The 26,515-nt window shown below is 39.5% G+C and overlaps 1 protein-coding gene across 2 annotated transcripts; it reads left to right on the top strand.

Annotated features, from left to right (window-relative positions):
- The first annotated feature begins 1,877 nt into the window (after positions 1-1,877).
- On the top strand, positions 1,878-26,515 carry SERPINB11 (serpin family B member 11). 2 transcript variants are annotated; one of them, XM_014843780.3, is made up of 8 exons: positions 1,878-2,348; positions 11,423-11,607; positions 12,690-12,749; positions 13,916-14,044; positions 16,654-16,771; positions 20,289-20,431; positions 21,111-21,266; positions 23,575-26,515. In XM_014843780.3, the coding sequence occupies exons 1-8, from the start codon at positions 2,243-2,245 to the stop codon at positions 23,977-23,979; spliced, it is 1,302 nt and encodes a 433-aa protein (XP_014699266.2). In that variant the 5' UTR covers positions 1,878-2,242; the 3' UTR covers positions 23,980-26,515. The 2 variants fall into 2 exon arrangements, with proteins under 2 accessions (XP_014699266.2, XP_070368995.1); XM_070512894.1 differs by lacking the exon at positions 1,878-2,348 and adding an exon at positions 10,189-10,333 and having other exon boundaries at positions 11,427-11,607.

Genomic DNA, 26,515 nt, shown 5'->3' with positions numbered 1-26,515 from the left:
ACCTGGTGACAGGGATTACTGGGCGCTCAGTGTGAAGTGCTGCCCTGGGGAAAACCTAGAGCAGGAGGAGTGGACCAGAAGGTGCTCTTCCTTTGGACAGCTCACTCCCGCATCAGGAAACTGGAGGGCAGCACTTCTCCCAAACACATCAACAGGCTATGTCACAGAGTAGATGTGATAGATACCTCTTGTGAGCTGCTTCAAATTCTGTCACCCCACCTCCTAATCTAAGTGCTAATGAGGCCTCCAGTTCTGCACTGGCTTTAAATAACTTTGTGCACTGAAACCTGACAACACCTCCCCTCACATCTTGCTTCTAGCTCCAGGGCTTTGTCTGATGCTCTTTGTGGGATGTACATGCTTGACAGGCATACAAGTGCAACCTGAGTGAACACTCGTGGGGCCATCCTTGACCAATGGGGATGAAAGCCAACAGATAAATGCTTCCTTCATTTCTCCTCTGGGTGGACAGTTCTGAGATACATTTTATAAAGTTCCTTTGAAGATCCATGGGATTAGGTATCAGTGGACAACTTATAACAATTGTTGTATTAGCTTTCCCTCTTTCTCTGTTTCATTCCTCTTTTTCTTGCACTTCTATTTCCTGAGATAATTTCCCAAGTAAACTACATGCATGCAAGACTTTGTCTAAGGCTTTGTTTTCAGAAAATCTAAGCTAAGACACTAGGGGAGGAGGAGCGAATGAGAGAGTGAAGAGAGGCAAAGTGTTATCCTAATGGATGTCCTTCCACTTGGAAGGAAAAATCAAATGGAGTATAAGAACTTCCCCTCTGATAGGGAAGATAAGAGGGGTACAATCTATACCAAGGATGAAAAGAACTTCTTTGATCAACCAAATTCTTAGATAGCAAGAAAGCTAAGAAAATCAGTCCTTTTCTTGTTGGATCTCAAGGGAGATGAAAATAAGATGATTAGGTAGAGGATCAACCCTAACCATGGATATGAGGCTTTCAAGCTACGGAAACCACCAGCTCAAATTGGCTCATGTCAGAAAACACTTGATCTGAACAGAAAAAGGTTGGACAAATTTGGGACTGTTTTTAGTTCTGTGTGGTTGATTGGATTCAACGATTCTTATAAGAACCTTATCGGCACAGGGGATATTAGGGACTTAATTTTTTTTTTTTTTTTATTATTTCCTTTTTCTCCCCAAAGCCCCCCGGTACATAGTTGTATATTCTTCGTTGTGGGTTCTTCTAGTTGTGGCATGTGGGACGCTGCCTCAGCGTGGTCTGATGAGCAGTGCCATGTCCGCGCCCAGGATTCGAACCAACGAAACACTGGGCCGCCTGCAGCGGAGCGCACGAACTTAACCACTCGGCCACGGGGCCAGCCCCTAGGGACTTAATTTTAAACACAACTTCTCTAGTGTCTTATAGAATGTCTGTGTCTCATAGAATGATTTAATTTTGACTAAAGGAGGACATATTGCACACCGAGGATGAAGAGAAAAATCACTGGCCGTAAAGTACTTTCTTATAACTGCAGTATAGTCTGCCATCATAAGTTTGGGCAGTGATGTCATCTTGGGAGACTGGGTTGTGTATTATGGGGGCAAGAAAGGGAAACTAGGCTTGTCTAGTGATGTTGATTCTGGACACTGCACACCCCAAATATTTTTTCGTCTTCAGCTTTCATCCCTACCCCTAATCTATAATCTTTCTTACATGTACTGAATCACACCTTAGAGCTCACTTTAAGGAGGGATGACATTGCTCCTACCAAGCCTTTAAACTGAAGCCACAGAATACCTCCTGCTTGAGCTCATTCTTGTCTTCTTTTTATGGGACAGGAATTTCCTGCTAGCACATTGCTGAAGCTCCACCTAAAAACGTATGCTCCGTGCAGGAGAGCTCAGAAGGCCTCGGGATGAATGTGCCTCAGGCCAGGAAGCATCTCTCATGGCTGGAATCTTTCCTGTTGGGTAGCTTTGTGCCATGCACACTGGCACAGGGAATCCCTGGAATTTTGAATATGGTTCTGGCAACCTGAAATGTGTTCAAGTTATTCTTTTTAGAAAGTTTATTTTCTTGAGTAGAGGTTAGGCTTGTAAATTTTTCCCCATTAGCAAAGCAGAAGGAGGTTAAGAAGTGGGTGCTTCTCCAGAAAGCACCAGCCATCCTGAGTCTCCGGGGATTCAGAGCAGCTCTGGGTGGCCTTTAGAGAGACTTCCTTCTCAGGGCTGTACTTTCCGCCCAGCGGGTGTAGAGCTGAATCACAAATGAAAAGGGAGGGGCAAAAAGTAAAGGCTTTATATTTCCTCCTGAGGGACACAGCTCCAGTCTCACCTGCCAAACTGTCCACGTCACCACTGGAAAGCAACAAAGGTAAAGAGAAGTGTCTCTGTATTTTGTCATTTCAGGTGTGCTTGTTGTCAAAGGGGAAGAGAGGAGAGCAGTAAAATATGGCTTTGGAGAGGTGTGCAGTGAGGCAGTTGAGGGGCAGCTGGTTCTTTAATTGAGTGTGGCTTTTGCTGACCCCTTAATGAAGACATTAACGTGTCTGAATGTCATTGGTAGTGTGCATTTCAAAATCCTTGAGGCAGGCTGACTTGATTTCAAATCTCTGATTGGATTAGCAAAAGGGAACTCGATATTTTCTACTTACCCTCTAACAACCCTTATTCAAAACAGAGCAAGTCACACGTGGCTGTGGCCTCTGTGTGATGAAACACTTCTTAGTTCCCTAGAAGATCTTAAAATTCCACTTGACTGGCCTTATTAATAACTTTATCTGTGGGGGAGAATTCTTTTATTTTCCCAGGCCTCAATTTTTTCTTATGGGTTCAAAATTAATCTCTGAAGTAATATGTGTATTCTGTAAATGGATGTGAAGTCTCATGGTTTGTGTGTGTGATAGGGTGACCATTCCAAAGTTCCTGCTACTTCTATGAAATGAGCATATTGTGAAACTTATGACGTTTGAAGGACAGAACAAAAGAATGGCTCTGATTTGGGGAAGAGGAGAGGGCACTAGTAAGGTTAGGTCAGAAAGAAGAGTTTTGTGAAGTGAGTAAGAACATACCCAGGCTGTGTTCCAGGTCGTAAGAACTTGAGATCTTAACCGCCCTTGGAGATGTATTTCCCCAAAAGGACAGACCCAGACCCTCTGTCCTCTTGCAATCCTTCAGTATCACTATCCCCTTCTAAGACATGTTCCCTCCTCTCATTTCCTGACTAGAAATCCCCCTTCTCAACCTAGAAGGGCTGCAGCCTTGGGCATATTTCTTTTTCTCTTTTTCTTCCATGACAGCTTCCAGATCACACATCTCTTTTGCATGGGAGGGATTTCTTTCACCCTAAAAGCAGGCAGAAAAGTACACTAAAGGAAAATTTCTGCAATTCTTTCCCACTTTGAGGGCTCAGTTTGAAGTCTTTCTATTTCTAGGGACACTTCCAACTTCCCTCACCACCTAGAGGGAGGCTTCTCTGGGGTTCGTGCATCTTGGTAGGAATTTATGGGCCTTGGGTCTCCTCTCTCCTGAAAATGACTGGGTAATATTAATTAGACTGGAAATTGTAAAATATTTAGAATGTTGTTTTCTCTAATACATGTTGATTGCTGGGTGGTTATGCAAGACACTGATCAATTTCACAGGTAAATTTTCCCTGCCCTCAATGAAGGTTAAATCTAGCAAGGGAGACTAACATACTCAATGTATAAAAATCTATAAATTCATCCCCATATACCTGTGTACACATAAATACAATTGCCTAGATGTAGAGGAAATTGTCAGTTAAGGTTCCTGCATAAAATGAGTTGAATATAAGACTGATACAGACACCGTCTCACGAAAGAACTATGCTAACAGCTAGAAAGGTGGAATTTTGTAAAAAGAATGGAGAAAGTAGAGATCTTAAGTGCCAGGTTAGTGATAGTTTAAACTCTGTTTTGCAAATGAATAGGCCAAATACCAAATTTCATGAATCAATTCTAATTATGTATTCCCAAAAATTTTTGAGAAAAACCAGAACCTAACATTTTCCTTCATGGTACTGTGAACTAAATACTTGAAGAATGGTAAGATCTCACTGTGAATGAGGCAAATAATGCTATCTTTATTTATTTATTTATTTATTTATTTATTTATTTATTTATTTATTTATTTTTGAGGAAGATTAGCCCTGAGCTAACTACTGCCAATCCTCCTCTTTTTGCTGAGGAAGACTGGCCCTGAGCTAACATCTGTGCCCATCTTCCTCGACTTTATATGTGGGACGCCTACCACAGCATGGCATGCCAAGCAGTGCCATGTCTGCACCTGGGATCCGAAACGGTGAACCCTGGGCCGCCAAGAAGCGGAACGTGCGAACTTAACTGCTGCACCACCGGGCCAGCCCCACTATCTTTATTAAACATTAACTGTCAGATTAAGTCTATCAGTGCTTTATATCTTGGACAAATTTCTTAATTTTTCTGTTAAAATGTTATTTCTATAAAATAGGGATAATAATCATAGTGCAATAAAAGTAAAATCATTTTATCTCAAAGAAAAGCTGGTCTGAATAGTATATGGTGGCAAGTGGAAAGAGCATAGGTTTCAGAAGAGGTAGACTATGTTCACATCACGGCTCCCCCACTCACAGAGTGTGATTTCCTAAGCCCTCACTCTCTCAGCTGCAAAACTGGGGTAGTGTTGCCCATCCTGCAAGCCTTAACATTCTGAGTAACATACGTGTGGTGCCTGGCACATACATGAATGCTGTGATTCAGCCATCTCCTTTACAAAGAAATTCTCACACAGGTGTGTAAGGCGGTGTGTATGAGGAGTTTCACCATAGCACTGTGTGTAATGGTGTGGAGTAGGAGGCCACTTGGGTGTCTGTCACTGAGAAGTGGATAGGCAAAATGTGGTGAAAGCACAAAAAATAGTACTTAGAAGTAACAGTTTATGTTTCCAGAGTAAGACGGATGAATCTTAAAAATGTAGTTCTATGAAAAATAAACTATTCAATGTAAGCTCATTTATGAAAATGAAAAAATACATAAAGAAATAAATATGTTAAAAGAACACATATACAAAAAATGGGCAGAGGACATGAACAGACATTTCTCCAAAGAAGATATAAGTATGGCCAATAGACACATGAAAAGTTGCTCATCATCACTAATCATCAGGGAAATGCAAATCAAAACTACACTAAGATATCACCTTATACCGTTAGGTTGGCAAAAATATCCAAAACCAAAAGTGACAAATGTTAGAGAGGTTGTGGAGAAAAAGGAACCCTCATACACTGTTGGTGGGAATGCAAACTAGTGCAGCCACTATGAAAAACAGTATGGAGATTTCTCAAAAAATTAAAAATAGAAATACCCTATGACCCAGCTATCCCACTACTGGGTATCTATCCTAAGAACCTGAAGTCAGCAATCCCAAGAATCCTATGCACACCTATGTTCATCGCAGCATTATTTACAATAGCCAAGACGTGGAACCAACCTAAATGCCCAGAAACTGACGACTGGATAAAGAAGATATGGTATATATACACAATGGAATACTACTCAGCCATAGAAAAGGACCAAATTGTTCCATTCGCATCAACATGGATGGACCTTGAGGGTATTATGTTAAGCGAAATAAGCCAGACAGAGAAAGACGAACTCTATATGACCCCACTTATAGGTGGAAGTTAACATATAAACATGGAGAACCGATAGGTGGTTACCAGGGAAAAGGGAGGGTGGGGGAGGGCGCAAAGGGTGAAGTGGTGTACCCACAACATTACTAACAATAATGTACAACTGAAATCTCACAAGGTTGTAATCTATCATAATCTTAATAAAAGAAAAAAAGAACACATATAAATAAAAGAATATATTTTAAACAAATTACAGGTGTTGTCTGTGGGGATGGAGGAGAAAGGGAATGTGTGGGGTTGAAGGCAATAAGCAAAGAAGAGAATGACATCTGTAGCCCAGTGATGGCTTGTGCCAAGAACCAGGGGCTGTGAAGCCTCAATCTTCTATGCTTATGGTTCAAAGAGAAGACACAAACAGGGGCTGGCCTGGTGGCACAGTGGTTAAGTGCACTCGTTCCACTTCGACGACCCAGGGTTTGCTAGTTCAGATCCCTGGTGTGGATCTATGCACCACTTGTCAAGCCATGCTGTGGTAGGCATTCCACATATAAAAGTAGAGGAAGATGGGCATGGATGTTAGCTCAGGACCAGTCTTCCTCAGCAAAAAGAGGAGGATTGGCAGCAGATGTTAGCTCAGGGCTAACCTTCCTCAAAAAAAAAGAAGACACAAACAAATAAATAGATTAATAAAATAAAATAAAAGTGCCTGGCACACAGCAAGTGGTCTATCAATGTATTCCAAACTCTTTTGCTAGAGGCCCCAGTAACTGTAGGGCTATGGTAGCTATGATCTGTAGGCAGGGGGTTTTATAACAACAATATGGCATAGTTTTAAGAAGAATAAATTTATATTTATTATTTATTATATATTTATTTATATTTATTATAAATCTGAAATTACATTCCAGAACTTGACATTCTCTAGAAGGCAGAATGCAATATGAAGAGTGTCTGACTTGGACATGCTTCATTATTGGACATGGTTTTATGATTAAAATAACTAAACAAAGGGCTTTCAAGTATACTGCCACTAGTAGACATGTTACAGAGAGCTGTATTAAAATGAACTTGAAGAACAGCATCCTGTTAAAGACACATACTAATATTTTCATTAAATAATATTAGCAAAACCTTTATGTTATACCTTTAAAAAAGTTCAAGAGCAAAGAAAAATATGGTCCAGACTTGGTTATAATATAACTAACTGCTGGGCTCTATCATGCTCTGCTGGGTAGTCTGATGATTGGAATATATAGCATCTCCTCCTTAATGATTATTTCAGGACACCCAGTTTCGATGACGGGGCTGTGTGGTCATTATTTTACCACACAAATGACAGGGTCATTGTTTTGAAAGTCTACAAGTGACACACTTCCTTTCGTCTCTCTCGGCCTGGTAAGTGCTGAGCTGTGCTCTCTCCTCCCTGCCCCAGTTCTTAGGCCTTTGCCCTCACCTCTGTTTGGCTCTCAGTGCACGAAGCACTATGTTTTAGTGAGAAGCATGACACAAATGCCTAAGTGGGTAACCAACAGGGTCACACCCCAGAGAATGCACTTCCAGTGAGCTCAGCTCAGATGTGGACTGGCTGAAAACAAGATGACTTAGTAACTAAAATAAATATAGATAGGCGGAGATATAGACTGATCACCTGTCATAATAGCCTAGAGAATATAGGCCTAGACTAGGATTCTAAAAGAGGGCAAAGCTGTAATCTAGAAGTTGAGAAGGAAAAGAACAAGACAGTTCCAGATCCCTAGGGCACTGAATAAAGGGGAAAGATGTAACTATGCTAGAAAAGAGTGAATGTGAGGTAAGTGGGCTAATTGGTCCTGGTAGACAAGGGTGTATAAAGAAATCCCTGCAAGTAATAGAAGACTCAACCAAAATGGCTTATAAAATAAGGAAACAATGGCTTAAACAATGAGGAAAAGTTATTGTCTTAGATGACAAGAAATCCCATGGGAAGCCAGAGGCAGGGTAGGTTAATCCATCCACTCAATGTGTGTCATCAAAACTCACATTCTTTCCTTTGTCTTCTCTGACATCCTGGCTTATCCTCTTAGTCTGGCTACATCAGGATCACAAACTAGCTAGTGCAATAGTACTCGTATGAAGACAAAAGAACTCTGAGAGGAAGAAGAGGGCTGGTTTCCTCCTGTGGATCTCTTTATATCAAACAAAAGTCTTTTCCAGAAACCCTGGAACAACTTCCTTCTTATTGGCAAAAATTGTGGCACCTTCTGATTTTTAAAATTTTATTTATTTTTCCTTCAATTTTATTGAGGAATAATTATCAGATATAATTGTATATATTTAAAGTGTACAATGTGATGATTTGATATGCATCTATATTGTAGAATGATTGCCAAGATCAAGATAATTAACACATCCATCACCTCACATAGTTAACTCCTTTTCTGTGTATGTGGTGAGAATGCTTAAGATTTACTCTGAGCAACTTTCAAGCATTCAATACCGTATTGTTAACTATAGTCACCATGATGTACATTAGATCCTTAGAACTTCTTCTTATAACTGAAAGTTTGTACTAACTAGTCACTGACATAGGATACAGAATACCTAAATTGGCTTAAACCAATCAAGGCTTGTTCCTGAGGCTTAGGGAGTGTGATGCCTTCTCTGAAGAACATGGCCACATGAAATCTGGGTTCTCTCATCACAGTAGACAGGAATAGAAAGGAAGGGTTGAATAGTAGACAATCAACAATTTTTTTAAATGTACTTTCTGGGGAGAATTTGAAGGTATTCGAAAAGAGAAAAGATGTGCTCAATGGAGTAATCATGGGAGACCATTTCAATGGTGGCTTATAGAGCAGTCTGAGAACATGAGAGAGGGAGACCATTGAGAAGGGAATCAGATAAAGTCAGGAGAAAGAGAGAAAAGAAGAGGGAGGAGGAAGAGAGAGACACAGAGAGAGAGAAAGGGAGAGAGAGGGAGAAGAGGATATATCATGAAGATTATACGAATTCTTGACTAGATGGATGGATGGCATGGAAACCCAACTCCATTGTGACCTCTCTAGGGTTCTCTCTAATTTCTCCTCAGTGATGCATGCAAGACTTCCAAGGACAGAGTTCTGCCTCTTTACAGACTTACTACCCACCACCTTTGGCCTCCTACTTCATGCTCTTGTAATATACTTTCTCTTTTGGGTTTTTGAATCTCTGTTCATGCTATTCCTTTTGTTGGTAATGATTTTCCTACGTGCATATACTTGGATGACTCATTTCATTCTTCAAGAAGCAGCAGGGACACCACCTCCTCCAGGAAGTCTTGCTGTATCTCTCAGGTTGGCTCTCTATTTCTCCTCTATGCTTTCACAGTATTCTGTGTACACCTGTGTATCATAGAACTGATTGGATTGAAACTTCTTCCTTCATTTCTCCCTTCCACAGATGTTTAGTGAGTGGCTACTCTATGGCCAGGGTTAGTCTAGATGCTAGAATAAAGCATAAAAAAGAAAGCCCTTGCTTTAATGGAGATTGTACTCTAGAGAGAGGGGGATAAGACAATAAATACATGTATGATATATATGTATTTAATTTATATAAATAAATATAAATGTTGTTTATTTATATTTATATAAATACATATATATATTATATATAGGACAAATAAAAATATGTGTCTATAATATATAGGGCAAATAAATGAATATAAATTTATTTAATTTATATAAATATACATATATATAATATATATAAACTAGGGAAATGGAATGGAGGGTAGCTGGAGGGATGCAGGCTGATATTTCAAGTAGAATGGTCAGTGAAAGTCTTATTGGTGATATGCATCTGATCAGAGAGAGGCAAATAAACTGCTGGAGTGAACCACTTGAGTGTTTTTGAGAAGAGCATCCCAGAAGAGGGATAGAAAGTGCAAAGGCCTTGAGGTGGGATCTGCTTGGCATGTTGAAGGAATGCAAGGAGGTGACATGGCAAGAACATAGTGAGCTGCTGGGAGACTGGTCATGGGAAGGAGTTTGGCTTCTGCTCTGAGAGAAAGAGAAGCCACTGGAATTTTTGAGCAGAGGCCAAAAGTAGTTCTTATGCAGTTAATACATAACTAACTAATATTTTTAAAGTATCACTCTATCTTCTCTAGAAAATATAACAGAGGAGGGTAAGAACTGAAGTAGGAAAATGTAGTTAGGAGACTATTTCAATAATCCAGGAGTGGGACAATGATAGCTTTGACCTGGGTGGTAGTTGGAGATGGTGAGAAATGGGCAGATGGTGAATATTTCTGAACGTAGAGAAAACAGGATTTTTTGATAGACTCAATGTGATATGAGTGAAAAAGGCTTATAAGGATGATCCAAAGATTTTTGACCTGAGCGAATGGAGGAATGGAACTGCCATTTATGGAGATGAAGAAAGCTGCTGGTGGAGCAGGCTGGAGAGAGGGTTAGAAGTCAAAAGTCTGTTTTTAGACATGTTAAGTTTGAGACACATATTCAACACTCAAGTGGAGATGTTGAGTCAGCAGTTGGATATATGAATCCGGAATTCAGAGGCAATATAAATTCCAGTGCTAATAGCATATCAGTGACATTTAAAGCTTGAAGTTGGATGAGATCACCTGTATGACTGTAAATGGAGAAGATGCCCAAGATTTGAATCCTGATGTGTTCTGATGTATAGAGGTTGAGAATGTGAGAAAGATCCTGCAACCAAGACTGAGAAAGAGTGGCCCAATGAGGTAGGTAATGAACCAAGAGAGAATGATGACCTAGAAGTTAAAAGAAGAAAGTGTTTGACGGCAATGGAGGCTTCTGAAGAATGAAACCTCCCTAGGGCCAGAGCTACTCTTGACCATTTTTATAGCTACAGCCCCCTGCAGTTAGTGGTGCTCAGTGAGTGTCTGTGGGACTGAGTAAAATAGACTCTTCCTTCCTGACATGCCATTGTCCTTAGATAACACACATCCCAGCATCACCATTTTTTCTCTCAGATTTTCTTCATCCTGTCCTCCATTTTCACTGACATCCTGCTGTGGCCCTGGGCTGAGGGCTTTGGCCACCTTCTCATGGCATGACCTATTTTCTGGTGTTGCCTCACTTTCATGGAGGATAAAGGAAATGAGCAGGATGTTGCCCAGGTTTACTTTATTTATTATTCATCTTGTTTGTGCACGAATGACCAGGATGGAAGTGTTCTCCTCCTGTGAGGCTGTGAAGGCGAGCAGTCTAGTGGGAAGGTATCTCATTTGGCTGAGCTTGTGTTGCTCAAGAATTTTTCTGTACAAATTTCAGGATGAGGAATGTCTTAAAGCATTGAAACCCAAACTTGCAATTCCTTCTGCTCTTTTGCTCTAGAACAATTATATCTCATTTTTTTTGTGTGTGAGGAAGATTGGCCCTGAGCTAACACCTGTACCAATCTTCCCCCAATTTATTTGGGATGCCACCACAGGATGGCTTGACAAGTGGTGCTAGGTCTATGCCTGGGATCCAAATCTGTGAACCATGGGCCAGAGAAGCAGAGCATGAAAACTTAACCACTATGCCACCAGGCCAGCCCCTACATCTGATTTTTAAATGCACACAAATGATAGTGAGATAGCTTTGAACTACTGGTTGGAAAGAATAGTAAATCTTCTATTCATTAAAATTTAAAACTCCTTTGAATTCCTCCTTTAGCATTCACTCATTTCTCAGAAGTTGCGATGACTGTGTAATTTTTCACAAGCAGTGTGCTCAGACTCTTGAATTCATATTTAAGAGTAACTGAACTCTAGATATTATCTGTACCTCCAAGTGATATTCTGAGCTTTCTTTCCTTTCTGTTCACAGGTAGTGCTTGGCATAAAATGGATTCCCTCAGCAGAGCAAATGTTGAATTTTGCCTTGATATGTTCAAAGAGCTGAACAGTAACAATGCAGGAGATAACATCTTCTTTTCCCCACTGAGTCTGCTTTATGCGCTGAGTATGATCCTCCTTGGTGCCAGAGGAAACAGTGCAGAGCAGATGGAAAAGGTATGGAATGTAGCAAAGACTTCCCCATAGCCTGAAAGTCTTACCTGCGCCCCCTCTGGGTCTGCCAAATTACTTACATCTTATACCAAGAAAACTCCGCCATCTTGCGAAAGAAAAAACACATTTGGACAAATCATATTTCTTAAAAATAGACAATGGCTTAAATAATGCAATACATTATAATGCAAATAACACAAAACACGCAATATCTAGTCTCTTCCTTACTATCAGTGTTAGCACAAATAAATCTTTGCAGTTTACTTTTAGAGTTCCTCCTTTTAATGATGTAGATATGATAGAGAATGCATGGATCGTTTTATTCTTGCCTTCTAGAAGTTTAACTTATAATAAAACTTAATGACACTTCAAAAGTTATCAAGGTTTTAAAAATATTCATTAGTACATTTGAATATCATAACAACCTCATTTGGAAGGTAAAAATTGTTATCTCCATTTTACAGATGGGGAAACTGAGACTAAGAGAGAAAGGGTGACTTTTCAGTTTATATAGGCTAATCTGCAGTCATTTTTCCATTATATATATTTTTTATTGCTGTAGGAAGTGTAGAAGAATGTCACTTAACTCTGAGGATATTTGCACATATTATTGTTTGTCTTTTATTTCTTTATTCTATATTTTGATGGACTTTCATGATTTTCTTGTACTTAAGATAGGTATTGTGCTGGGAAACCACGTAATGTCTTATGTGGCTCTGGATGGGCACTGTCACGGTGAAGGAATGGAATGCATGACTGGAGAACAGTAGGAGGGGGACAGAAGAACCTAGTGCATAAGAGCTCTGTCCCTGTGGCCTACAGACAATGGTCTGGGGAAAGTTGCTTCTCTTTCCTGAACTCAATTTCCCTAACGAAATGGGGATAGCAGATCTATTCACAAAGTAGTTGGGAGGGTTAAGTAAGGCATGTAAAGGCTTAGTTCAGGGTTTGGAATACAACATCATTAGATGCTAGCTTTTATAATTGGTCTTTATCTGAAATGGAAAACCAGATACTTGTAACTGTTAACCTTTATGGACTGTATGTTGCTTTTTATGCCAATCAGTCCCTCTTTCTTTTTGTAGGTGCTTCACTTTAACCATATTGCAGGATTGTTAAAACCAAGGTTTACGGGTTCATCTAAGGTATGATAATATCACTGCTGAGCTGGCAAATGCTCTTTAATGTAAGAGCACCAAGAAATAACAGTCCAGGGGTTGAGTGGTAGAGCCCCCTTGGGCCATAAGAACTGTGATGTCTCCCTTGGTCTCTTCCTTTAATCTTCCTGATAATCACTGTGGACTATAGCGTTTAACATAATGATAATAGCAACCATAATAAAGTCCCGCAGACTTACCATATGGTTTATTGTCATCCTTACTCAAACTTTTCTGTTCTTTTATGGGCTATGCCTCATACTGAGTCTGCCTGTCTCATCTCTGCAATGTTAGACTCTTTCAGTCCAGCGAGGGGATTGAGAAATGACCCTGATGCCTCGCCATATAATTATATACCAGGAAACCAGGGCCTGATGTTGCCCAAATCACATGCCCTGGGATTATGATCCCTGTTTCTTTCTAGGAGGAGGATTCCTTTTGACATCAAAATTATTTAGAACTCCCACATGAAAATAGTTATGTATTTGATTGTGCTTGGTTAAGAAAATATATAAACGTGTATATGTTCACAGAATGCCTGCTTCACAGAATCCAACTTGTTGTTAGGAGATTAAAGCCCATAGCTTGGGAAGCTTGCTTTAGGGAATACGGGCATAACTCCTATAATGTCCATGAATTCAGATGCATCAAAGCTGCAGGCTTAACTGAATTGCTCCTGTGAGGGACAGATGGGTGGGTGAGGTCAATTCAGTGAAGGGCTGAAGTGTTTGATTAAATGGTCACACAGAAAATGAAGACATTGATAGGAGCATGATAGAGAACAGAAAGGATGTTATACGTACAAAGGCAGCAACAAAACTTGGATCATTGCCCTGAATACTCTGCTGAGATCTCTTTAATGAAAACTTCTGCTTTTGACTTAAACCACTGGGGCCAAGTGCATGTGTGTTTTGCAATGGCTTACAATTCTGCCCACAATCTGTAACCAAAGTCACAGTGTTGAGATTATTGTGCTAGAGGAAATCTAGAGAAGGAAAATGCCTTAAACTCTTCAATTCCTTGTTTGTTAGTATTCACTGCCCTTTTATTCAAACACCTTATTCTCTAGCTATTGTTTTCACATTGTTTATAACTCTCTAATAGTAAGAAATCAAGCAATTTAATACTCCATTCTTTGTTTCCTGGGGCTTCAGTGCAGCCAAACTGGAAATATTCATTCAGAGTTTGGAGTCCTATTCTCTCAAATCAACCAGCCAGACTCCAACTACACCCTCAGCATCGCCAACAGACTCTATGGGACAAAGGCAATGGCGTTCCATCAGGTAAGTCCATCTGGAATGGTGGTCAACAGCTTTCTTGGCATCCTCTGATTTTCACACCATAAAATAAATGAAGAGTGAGAAGAATCACATGGCATTCATCTTTAAGAGATTAAATTTGAGCTGACTTAGAGTTTCAGTGAATGGTTTTACCAAACTCTCATTTAAAGTTGTGAAATATCATATAAAAACTTTACTTCTGCAAAATCACCAAAGTTGTTCAAGAACCAAGGTCAGGGATGAAGCACAGAACAAAGTAGGTAAGAGTTATCCCTTATGTATCAGAAGAAAACCAAAATACATTTCTCATCTCTTCTTCAAAGGTCCTTAATGGCAGAGTATCTAGAGTTAGTGGAAAGTACCCTGGATTGAGTGCCGAGAGATCTGAGTTCTGTTCCCATTTAAACAAATGAGTTTGGGCAAGTCACATCAGTCTTTAAAATGGGAGGATTAGACTAAGTTCTTTCTAGCTCCCAAATTCCGACACTATTTATGCCATTTCCTAACAGCATTGTAATCAATAGTTTTATCGAGTATTTACTATGTGCCACTCTACTTACTATATTATAGGCATTATCTCATATAATCCTTATGTAGTCCTAAGATATAGGGACAAAATTGCCATTAATTCTACAGTTGTGAAGCAGATTCTAAAAAGTCAGGTTTGCAAAGATCACAAAGATAATTAAGTGGCAAAGGTTGGATTTGACCCCTGTTCAAATCTGTCTTCCTGTTTTTAATTGTTACATCATCCTGCTGTGATTGAGGATTAAATGCTAGCTTTGGTGATACAGCTTTTGTTTGACTGGTGTTATTTAAATGCCAGCTGGGTAAAGCAGAATGCAGCCCTGAATTTCTAATGTTCTCCCCTAGCTGATGTTGCAGGCTTTGTCTTATATGGGACAAGTTTTTGACTGTCAGAATTTTTGCAACTTGGGGTAGCCCACCATGGTACTGTAGATACTTCAGAGATATTTCCTTCTACTGCCTTAGAAGCATATAGGGAATGTTTTGTGGCAGGTGCCTGAAGTGCTGGGGATTAACAATCGTGGTCCTTGGAGTTGGAACACACTCTCTCTCATCTCTTTGTCTCTCCAAACAGTGATCTGGACATAATAGTGGATAAATGTTGATTTGGGATCATAACAACTGCATCTGTTCCCAAAGCAAGAAGCTCCTCATTAGTATCATGAAGACTGTTGTGATCTGTGTCCTAAGATATTATTATCCCAGGATTCTGCATGGAGAAACTCTCATCTCATAGGTTATGGGCAGTCACTTAATCTTGTTCCAGCCACAATTGGACCCAGCTTAGGACAAGAATCATGCTGAGGCCCAGATCTTCCTCTTAATTGAGTTTTCCTTTTGTTCTACACAGAGTTTAGGTACAAAAGAACCCAGTTAAGCAAACGACAAGCCAAATCCCAGGCAGCTACTTTCTTACTTACCATATTTCCAAGTCTTATATCATCCCACTCAGTTCATGGTGGGGCACTGGGTCCTGCTGGACTGTACAGGTATGTCCCCAAGGTCTCAAGAATGGAATCACAGGCAATTTCATTTAAGTCCATGTAGATTTGTTTGCTGCCTTGGCAGTAAGGTACTGGAAAGTTCTCAGTTCTAGGAATCAAGGGCCATGGGTGGTAATCAGTGGTGGCTCCAGAATGCTACATGGGGGTCACTTTTGGGGTGGGGAATTTGGTTAAAAGAAAGGGCTAGGTTCTTCATACTGAATTTGTACACATTTTCACTTGGATAATAGATTATAGGTGAATAAAATGGTGAATTCCTTAAGAGAGAGAGATATATATTTTTTGGTGAGGAAGATTGGCCATGAGCTAACATCTGCTGCCAATCTTCTTCTTTTAGTTTGAGGGACATTGTCCTTGAGCTAATATCTGTGCCAATCTTCCTCTATTTTGCATGTGGGGCGTGGCCACAGCATGGCTGGATGAGGGGTAGGTATGTAGGTCCATGCCCAGGATCAGAACCTGCAAACCTCGGGCCACTAATGCAGAGTGCGTGAACCTAAGCACTATGCCACTGGCCAGCCCCTAGATGTTTTTGTTCACATTTTACATAAAGTTGACAAAAGTGTCAATTGTTTACATCAGAGAATATGTTTATTAATTGTATTTATGATGGCGTGTAGGGAGGTTGAAATGTACCACCAAGAGACCTAACTTTCAGTTAAACCTCAAACAAACAAGTCACTTCATCACTTGGGACCTCAGTTTTCCTATCTAGAATGTTAGGACAGCAGCTTCCTTTCATTTGTCAGCTTTGAAGAGGAAAGAGTAGGGATAGAGTGACAAGGTCTGCACTGTACAGCAATTTGTCATTTTGCTTTGAACATTTTGAAACTAAGAATGCCAATGTATGACAGAAGTAACGATCAAACATTTCTGAACATTACTTTTGGAAAGCTTTTGGATCTGGTTAAATTTCTATGTTTTATTAAGAATAAGTAAGTATGGATTCCACTTCCGTCAGACATATATACACAAGCTGCTTTTGTCTGCGTGTTGTGATTTTAGAAGACATCAAGCTGTAGGTTTTTGTTTTCCTGACATTATTTTTGTGTTGTTGTGCAATTGTCCTTTCTTTTACAGCAATATTTAAGCTGTTCTGAAAAATTATATCAAGCCACACCGCAAACTGTTGATTTTGAACGGTCTACAGAAGAAACGAGGAAAACGATTAACGCTTGGGTGGAAAGTAAAACTAATGGTAAGGATATGTCAGACAAGTCTCCACCCTTTGTGCTGTGTTGGTAAACCCTGAGTCAATGCTAACGAGGAAGGTAGGTGAGGTCCAGAACCTGACATAGGTGGATCAACCATGGAGGAAATGGGGGAATATTGTGCAGTATCCCTTAAAATCATTTATCCTAGAGGATCTATGTGAAGTGACTCTGAGAATGAGAATATCATTTCTACTTGATAGAAGTGTTGTATATTATGCAATTAAATTTAAATCTATCTTTCACAATTTTAAAATAAACTCTATATATTGTTAAATATTTCCTTTTAAAAATGGCACATTAAATATTTAGTGCCAAAGACATGTTCATTTCTTTTTTTAAAAAAAATCTAGTTAATGAAAAATGTAAAGAGAATGATATAATGAATCCTTATTTACCCATCACTCAGCTGTAATATTTATTACTTAAGGCCAACTGTGTTTATTTATACCCTAACCCTTTTCCCACCACCTCTTCCAAATTATTTTGGAGCCAATTCCAGATATCACATATATTTTTCTATATATGTCTGAATTTGTTCCTCTCAAAAACATAGGCTGTTTTGTAATATGACCACTGCACCATTATTACACGTAGAAAATTTAAAATCATTTAATATTAACAAATATTCAGTGAGTTTGTTTATTTCCCCAATTGCCTCTTTTTTCTTTTAATTGGGATCCAAATAATGTTTGTACATTGCAACTGATTGCTAAGTCCCTTGAGTCTTGATTTTTAGAATAAACTTTTTTGATTGAAATATACATACTTACGGAAAAGCTCATACATTACATGTTCGCTGTTCAGTGAATTACCACAAAGTAGGGATTATCACAAAGATGAATACCCTTATGTACCACCACCCAGGTCAGGGAAATAAAACAGTAGTTACTGGGAAGGGCACTCCAAGGCCACCCTTATGTCTCCTCCCAGAAACTAACTCACCTCATTACCAGGTGTTAAGACCTCTGTGACTTCTATTGCTATATATTAGTTCTGCCTGTTTTAAAATTTCATGTAATCAAAATTGATGACTATTGACTTAGGTCCGTTATTTCACTCAACCAAAAAGTTGCAGTGTTCCAATTCTTGCATTCCTTCTTCCTTTATAAGCTGAGATATTTTCATATGAGAAACATCCTCATAAAGTATTTGGTTACCCTAAGTATAGTTCATGTAAGAAAAATAAAACAACAAAAGGATGCTGGACTCTTTCTCTTCAATATCAGTTTTCAAAATAATGTTTTTTCCCCCAGCATCCTCTAACGTAGTCAATGAGTTTTTTAAAAAATTATTATTATGAATTCATACTTGTAAACGTTTGAGATGTTTCAATCTATTGAAGCTCAAATTGTTCCCTTTTAGTCAAGGGACACATTCATATTGGCCCCTGAGTTTCTTTGACAATCCTTGTAGAATTGATAGCTTCCTTGCTTTCTGATTTGACCAAAAGTTCCAGGCTCATCTTGTTCTTTCCTGTCCCTGACCTAGACTTGCCTACTTCTCCAAGTCACCCTGGATCCTTTTAGTGAGAAATGATCTTTAGAAACCATAATCTAGGTATAAGAGTGCTCTGTGCTACTTGTTTGATCATTGTTTCTACACCTTCTCAATGGACATAACTAGGAAATACACATATTTAGATGAAATATATTTAGAAATTTTAGTTTCTTACTGATATGGCCAATTCAAATTCAGATTCACAGGATTTTTACCTAACATCCCACTTTTTTACATCTATTTCTCCTTTATCTTATGTTGAAAATCCCAGTTTCCATGTCACCAATATTATTGCACAACGACCTCATCCAAAAGTACCCATTAGTCTAAAAGTAGCAATACTAATAAAATAGTCAACAATAGTAGCTTAAGATCTTTTTTGCAGTTCTTTTTGTCCTTAGAGTATACCCCACTAGAGATGTACAGTCAAATTATCATGTTGAAATAATCCTTCTCTGTGTGGTTATGCCACCAACCATTAGTACCATTAGTTTCTGAAGTCTTGCAATGTGTACAATCATATTTCCTGATATGGGAGAGAGTCAAGTTTATTAAATAACAAATTAAGATTAGGATGAAATAACATAAAAGTATTAAATTAGAGCTAGTTGCATTTATGAAGAACATGTCAGTAATATAAAATAAATACTTCTCTGAGCATAAAAACCATGTTTTCTAACATATTTGTATCTTAATATATCACTTAGTGATGAGATCTCAACAGTATTTTGCTGATTGATGGACTGATGGATATTATTCAAATTTAGTAATAGGTGATCACATTAAAATATGTATCTACTCAATTCTTTGTATTCAGTTAGAAAATGCTTGGAAAGGTCTATACATTTTTCAGATCCATTAATTTACTTAGTATAGTAGAGTAAAAGTGTGTTTTATGTCACATGCCAACTCTGACCACTGCTAGTGGCTGCCTGGTAACTCTGTGTTGAGAAAAAGTCTGAGGCTTAAACTAAGGTTACCTGACAAAGCCCACAATGGAGTCACTAGGATGTTCACTCCATGACGGTTGGAAGTTTTGTCTGTTTAGTGTTCCAGCCTCAGTTTAGTGCTCCAGTGCCTAGAACATTGCCTGGCAATAGAAGTCGCCTAAAATTTTTAGCATAAATGAATAGATTGATTAGTGTTGTCTGCCATGGGTGTGCATTAGGAATCTATATGCTGTGTATTTACTTAGACTATTACTGTTATTTTGTAATTCATTTATATATTTATCCACTCATTCAAAATATTTATATTGAGCACTTAATGTTAGCTATTGTTATTGCATGCTAGGTATTGTGGTAGGCCCAGAAGTTCAATGAAAATTAAAACTCTCATCAAGCTTAGAGTCTGATGTTCCAGACATCCCTGTGTTTCATACTGTATGACAGATTATATTCCAAAAAGGCTTTCTAAAGGGCAATGCACCAATATGCACCAAGAAGGCTTGGTGTTCAATTTTGATCAGTATAGTTACAAAATAAGCAACTCCAGGTATATTTTTATAAATCCTAATTTTCAGATACATGTTTACTTCAAGTGTTGATATATGCTTGTAACACATTAATGAAGGAATGAGTGAATCTTTTGAATACTTAACATATTTGCATGTGGTGAGGTTCTGGTAAGTATAAAGCCTGATAAATGTTAAAGGTAAGCCATTAGAAATTATTAAAGAATTTTCTAAATAAGCAATAATGTATAAGAAAGCATTGGATATGACTGGGGATAAGACAAGTTGATCCATAGCTAATATACTAGTTATTCCCTGGATGCTATCTTCTGATTAGAAATAACAGAGCATTCAATATTCTTTGAAATAAACTTCACTTGACAAGGACAGGCTTTACGGCAAGGGGATGAGGGAGTTCTTCTGGCATCTCAAATTTACAATTAGCCTTAAAGAAGAAATGGGTCCAAATTTCTTGTGACTGTTCAACTCTCTATTGTCAATACGTTCAAATCCAAACACATTATGTGTTATTATTTTTTTTTTACTGCAAGGAAAAATCACAAACCTCTTTGGAAAGGGCACAATTGACCCTTCCTGTGTAATGGTTCTGGTGAATGCTATATATTTCAAAGGACAATGGCAAAATAAATTTCAGGAAAGAGAGACAGTGAGAACTCCTTTTCGGCTAAGTGAGGTACGTATTTCCTTTCCAGGTTGATGATAAATTTTGGAGAGTGCAATAATCATTTAAAGACAACTTAAAAACTTTAGTGAAAATATTGGTCCTGGTTTCTATAGGTTCTTTTAATTGTGTTTTCTGTGAATTTTATTCTCATCTTTCCTTATGAAATGACCGTAAACTTTCTCACAGGACACCTAACTGGAGCCTCCGGACACCAGGATGCCCTGGCAGAGAAGAAAATCTGTTCTTTCCTTACTGTTCTCCTATCTGTGCATCCTTTCCATTTATGCTGTGGTTATTTTTTCTAGCAGCACAACAAAATTATCTGTATTATTTTTCTCCTATAGTATTTCATTGGATTAAAAAAGGAAAAGATCCTATGATATCATTTTTTCCACATGAATCATATTAGCTGGAAACCCTGGCTTTGTTTTTGGCAAACATATATATTATTGTTTTTATTACTATATATATTATTCAAACTATTCAGGCTCTAACAAGGACTCATTGTAAAATAAAAAAATTTGTAAACTTTGCAAAGGAAAATAATAAAGGGTGTATTTTGTAGTTTTACCCATGCCTTTAGAGTATTAATGCAGATATTCATGTTATGCAAGAAAATCGGTATACATATATGTGCACGCACATATGTAACTGTACCATCTAATTACAACCTTTTTTTTGAAAATAGGGTAAAAGCGTAATTGTGGAAATGATGTATCAAACTGGAACATTTAAACTGGCCTTTATAAAGGAGCCACAGATACAAGTTCTTGAGTTGCCCTACGTTAACAACAAACTAAGCATGATTATTCTGCTTCCAGTAGGCACGGCTAATCTAGAACAGGTAAAGTTACAAGAATGCTAACGTGTAGCAAAGGCATGCATGTGTGTGCACACACATCCACACTCTCCCTCCATCACCTATATGTATCCCATGATGTTAGTGCAGTCAGTCACTAATTCCCTTGCAGAACATTTGCTCCCGTCCAAAACATCCATAAGATGTTTGGTCCATCCCAAAAGGTCCTTGATATTTGGTCCTGTCCAAAACCATTTTATGTGGACTAAATATGCTTATGGATGTTTTGGACAGGACCAAATATCTGCTAATCACTAATTCAGTCACACCCTAGGTTTAGCAGTATTGCCCCAGGGGCTGTGAGAGGAAAGGGGGAACACCTGGTCCCTGCCTTCAGGATAAAGTATTTAGGGAGAACAGTCTATTCTTACACAAAAAAAGGCATATGGAGGCAAAGTGCCATGTTTACAAATACACACACATAGTGGTCATTTGACACTTGGGAAACAGCTTTCTGTAGTAATGAAATTATAATGCTGGTTGGGCTCCCAGTGCACAGAAATCTGATAAAGCCGTCTTCTTCTCAGGAGTAGTATTTCTGATCCAAATGTAACATACTGTCATGGGTTACCCATCATTTTTAGTGTCCTGGTTTTGTGAAGAAATGAGTGCCACAACCACTGAGAAGAGGTCATGGTGGTGGCGGGAATTTGGGTCTAACCTCCTCTCCCCAAAGCTGCCTAGTAGACGGCAGGCAAGCGACTGATATAGAGTGACCACGCCCCCTCCCCAGCCTTGCTGGGACCTCCCAGTGCTAGACATGACAGACAGTTTCTTAGGAGACCAGCTGAGCTTCTGGGATCTTGGGGAAGCTCATATACACACACGGATGGGATAGCCACAGTCAGGGAATGCCTGCTAACGGTAATAACAATGTGGCACAGATGGGTCAGGGGTAGGGCAAGCTTCTTGAAAGACCTGTGCTGGGATGTATGCATTTGGACCTTTAGGAAGAGCAGCACAGCCCTGGCCATGAGAGCAGGTGTGGGAGAGGTGTGGTCCATTCGGAGGTGCTCAGCCTCCTGTGGCTTGTGGTGGGCTGCGGTGGAAGATGTTGGGAGGCAGATAGCATTCTGGAAGCGGTGTAGAAGGTCTTTATGCACTTGCGATTCCTTCGTTTATTTGTTCATTTACTCATTCATACACCAAACACTGAGTGTCTACTGTGTGCTGAGAACTTTGCTGGGTTCTGGAAACACAGACAAATACGTGGTTCCAACATAGAGTTATAAATGTCATGTAACAAGAGCCATGATAGACTCTTCAGAAAGTCCTATGGAAGCAGGGGGGCTCTAAATTAGCATGAGGGGATCAGAAAGGTTTCCTAGCAGAGTAATCGAAGCAAGTCTCACTGGATGAGTAGAAGATGACTAGGCGGAACAAGGGCACCCTGTTCTAACGGGAGCAAAGAGCCCGTGTGAATGCCTTGGAAGGACGAGGCATGAGATGGGTTCGTGTCATGACGTCATGGTAACTTGGATCAGGGCATAAAAGGACGAAAGGAAAAGATGCTCAGAAAGAAAAACCACCTTTACTTTACGTCTGATTTTATATTGTCAGGATGGGAAGAAGGTGACAAAAAGTTTTCAACTCTTGTAGTAAAAGAATGATGGAGTTTGACACCCCGCTTTGGAGCTGTGGCGAGGGCTCCAAATGCCCAGGGGGAGAAGTTTGAAGGGTGTGTAAAAACTTATGAAACTGGATGGAGAATATGAGGCTGCTGTCGGAAATCTGAGCACAGACGTAGGAGTGGAATTGCTAGGTGGAAGCATAAAGGGCGTCCAAAGTTCAGCTTTGGGAGGAGCCAAGAGAAACAATGAGGGAGAAGGACGTGAGGGGATTGAAGCAGGTGGAAGCAAGGCGTCCTGGTGTCAGAGAAGCCGCGTGAGAAACCAGTTCATAAAGGAAGCTATGATGAAATGCTTCAGATATGAGAACCAAGAATAAATGGTTGACTTCATCCAGGAAAGGGGAACATGGTGACTTCAGAGGCAAGAGAGAGATTTGGTGAAACCTACACGCTGAGGGAATTAAGGCAAACGATTGTAAGATACACATTTGAGGAGTTTAATTATGAAATATGGATGAGAAGAATAGAAAGAATAGAAAAGGGAAGCTGTGGCTGAGTGCAAGATGCTGTCTTTTTTCCCAGATAGGACTTAGGCACATTTTAAAGATAGAAAAGAAAGCGATGATATTGAATCACTCACGCTGAGAATTATAAAGCAAACAGCATTTAATGCAGAGGATGTACGCTTGGCTCATGTGGGCTCATCTGTGTTTTGTCTCTTAGATAGAAAAGCAGCTGAATGTGAAGACATTTTATGAGTGGACCAGCTCTTCTAACATGATGGAAAGGGAAGTTGAAGTCCACATCCCCCGATTCAAACTGGAAATCAAGTACGAGCTAAATTCCCTCTTAAAATCCCTCGGGATGACAGATATCTTCAACCAGATCAAAGCTGATCTTTCCGGAATATCACCAGCCAAGGGCCTATATTTATCAAAGGTCATCCACAAGTCATATGTGGATGTCAACGAAGAGGGCACTGAGGCAGCAGCAGCCACTGGCGACAGCTTCATCGTAAAAAGACTCCCCATCCGAGCTAAGTTCGTGGCAAATCACCCCTTCCTGTTCTTCATAAGGCACATTCAAACCAACACGATTCTCTTCTGTGGCAAGCTTGCCTCTCCCTAAACCAATGGGGTTAGGCAAAGCTCAGAATCACAGAGGAGGTGCAGGGACAACCCTGTGACCAAAGCAGTTCATACCTCACACACCTCTGTGCCTCAGTTTGTTTGTCTGCAAAATGGGTCTAGGATCTCTCTGAACTTGTTCAATGAGTTGGTAATCATGGAAGAAGGTATATATTTACAAAAAAGCTTTTCTGGCTCTCTTATCTTTGGGGCCTCATCTGCGTGCTGTCTGGGTAACATGATCAAGTCAATGAGAAGAATGTTAAAGGATTGGATTTTCTTGACTTGTATTTATCAGTGAGCTCGTGAATAAGTGACTACTGTACTTTCAGAAAACCAATTTAAGGGCTGCAACTTTGATTGACTTTTTAAATATAATTTTCTTCGCATGTGTAAATATAATATTGTGACTTTAGTTCAAAATTCTGTGTTGACTATAATAAATAAACGAAATGCTTTATGTTCTTTGAAGACTTTTAATGCTCTGCAGCAATTAAATGACTTAGGAAAGGAGACTGAATAAGGAGTCGTCGAATCCAGTGAACATTTTAGTGGAGTTTTTGGCCAATTCTTTATCGGGCCCTAAATTGAACAATGAGTTTCTTTCTTTCTTTCCTATCTTTCCTCTCTCCTTCCTTCCCTCCATCTTTCTTTGTTTCTTTGTTTCTTTCTTTCTTTTCAGTAATGCAGTGTGTAAACGTTCAGAATAGCAAAAGACAGAAATTGATCAGAGAACTTTTATTTAAAATTTTTCTAAATTTTAAAAAAACCACCTGATTTCCTCTTCAGGATAACAGGAAGCAATAATCAGATAGATGTGGCCGTAATGCATTGACTGCCTCCTCCGTGTCTCTTTGTGGATGCTTTTTACCTGAACTCTCTCAGAGTCAGAACTGAGCAGAGGAGCCCCTCAGTTCTCCTTCCCTAACCCCATCTTAGAAGATGCAGTCCAAGGTCAGCCACTGCTTCCCTCCTCAGGGGATGGGCCATCCTCTTTTATTATTGACAGTGGTGGCAGCTGATGACAGCTTTTCCTTTCCCATGGGTCGCTGAAGGATGGGACTTACTTTACTCTTTAATAACAAAGATATTATAAAGTAACAAGCAAGCAACAATTTCAGCAAAGTATAAAACCTAAGAATATCCCTTAAAATAACATATAAAATTGCCTTGTGGCACTGGAATGGCTATCTTGTGCACAAACTTTCCTAATGATCCTTTACCAAGCCCATTTGTCACAGGGCCTAAAGCCAAGAATCCATCTTGGCTTACTTCACAGGATTCTCCAAGAGTCCCCAGGCACAGTGGGTTTATTGTGGTACAATACAGAGATGTGAAGCAACTATGATGAGTGTAGAAAAAGTAAGAGTTGTGTCTTGGCATCTGCTGTTCACTTTAAATATCCTGAAGAGATAACGAATGAAGTCTGCCCAGTGATCGCTGGGTCCTTCTACATGGCACTGGGCGTGTGCTGTGCGGGAGTTCAGAGGCATCGAACAGACTGGGCAGACTGGGCACATGAGCATGGCAGAGCTGCATGGCACTCGCTTAGCTTGGCCTCCATCCATTCAAGAGACTCAGCATGAGTGCCCAGTCACATGCTGCCGTCCCAGAACCCCAAAGTCTCCTTGAAGGGCTGGGAATTGAGCTGACAGTCATCATTTAGGGTCAAAGCTAAAACTGATTCTCAGAGAGGGGCCTTCAAAAGCAACAGTGCAGGTGCTGGGCAATGATACAGGACTTAGAGAGACCCTGACTAAAGCAGCCTCTAAGTGCAAAAGTGGGAGGCGAGCTGGGGCATTGCTCCTGAGGCTCTTTGTAGCGTGGAGGCAGGACCTTTTCGGGCACTAGGTACTGAGGTGGAGATAACACAGCTATTTTCACTCTTTCAAAGAGCTAATGTTATATGTCAATTAGATCTCAGTAAAAAATTGGTCAAAGTACCTGGACAGACACTTCTCCAAAGAAGACATACAACTGACCAACAGGCACATGAAGCAGTGCTCAGCATCACTAATCATCAGGGAAATGCAAATCCAAACCACAGTATCACCTCACACCTCTTAGGATGGCTATGTCAAAAAGAAAAGAGATAAGTGTTGGTGAGAATATGAAAAAAAGGATACCCTTGTACACGGTTGATGGGAATGTAAATTGGTTTAACCATTATGGACAACGGTATGGAGGTTCCTCAAAAAATTAAAAATAGAGCTACCATATGATCCAGTGATCTACTTCTAAGTATATATTCAAAGGAAACAAAATCAGTATCTCAAAGAAGTGTCTGCACCCCCATGTTCATTGTAGCATTATCCACAATAACCAAGACTATTTTGAAACAACCTAAGTGTCTATCACTTAGAGCTGTGAAACTATTCTGCATGATGCTGTTATGGAAGATACATGTCATTATACATTTGTCAAGACCCATAGAGGGTACAACACAAAAAGTGAGTCCTAATGTAAACTATGGAATTTACTTAATAATAATGTATTTAATTAACTACTAATTTAATAAATGATAACAATATTGACTC

The sequence above is a fragment of the Equus asinus genome, chromosome 7 (assembly GCF_041296235.1).
Source record: "Equus asinus isolate D_3611 breed Donkey chromosome 7, EquAss-T2T_v2, whole genome shotgun sequence".
NCBI lineage: Eukaryota > Metazoa > Chordata > Mammalia > Perissodactyla > Equidae > Equus > Equus asinus.
Note: the sequence above shows the minus strand (reverse complement) of the source record. Positions and strands in the feature narration are given on the sequence as shown.

What these genes read in the sequence shown, in the direction of transcription:
- SERPINB11 (XM_014843780.3), top strand. Translation starts at nt 2,243, where the DNA reads ATGAAAAGGGAGGGGCAAAAAGTAAAGGCTTTATATTTCCTCCTGAGG. An exon ending in GGTGGAAAGTAAAACTAATG is followed by an intron (nt 16,772 to 20,288) that starts GTAAGGATATGT and finishes TTTTACTGCAAG; the next exon opens with GAAAAATCACAAACCTCTTT. An exon ending in CTCCTTTTCGGCTAAGTGAG is followed by an intron (nt 20,432 to 21,110) that starts GTACGTATTTCC and finishes TTTTGAAAATAG; the next exon opens with GGTAAAAGCGTAATTGTGGA.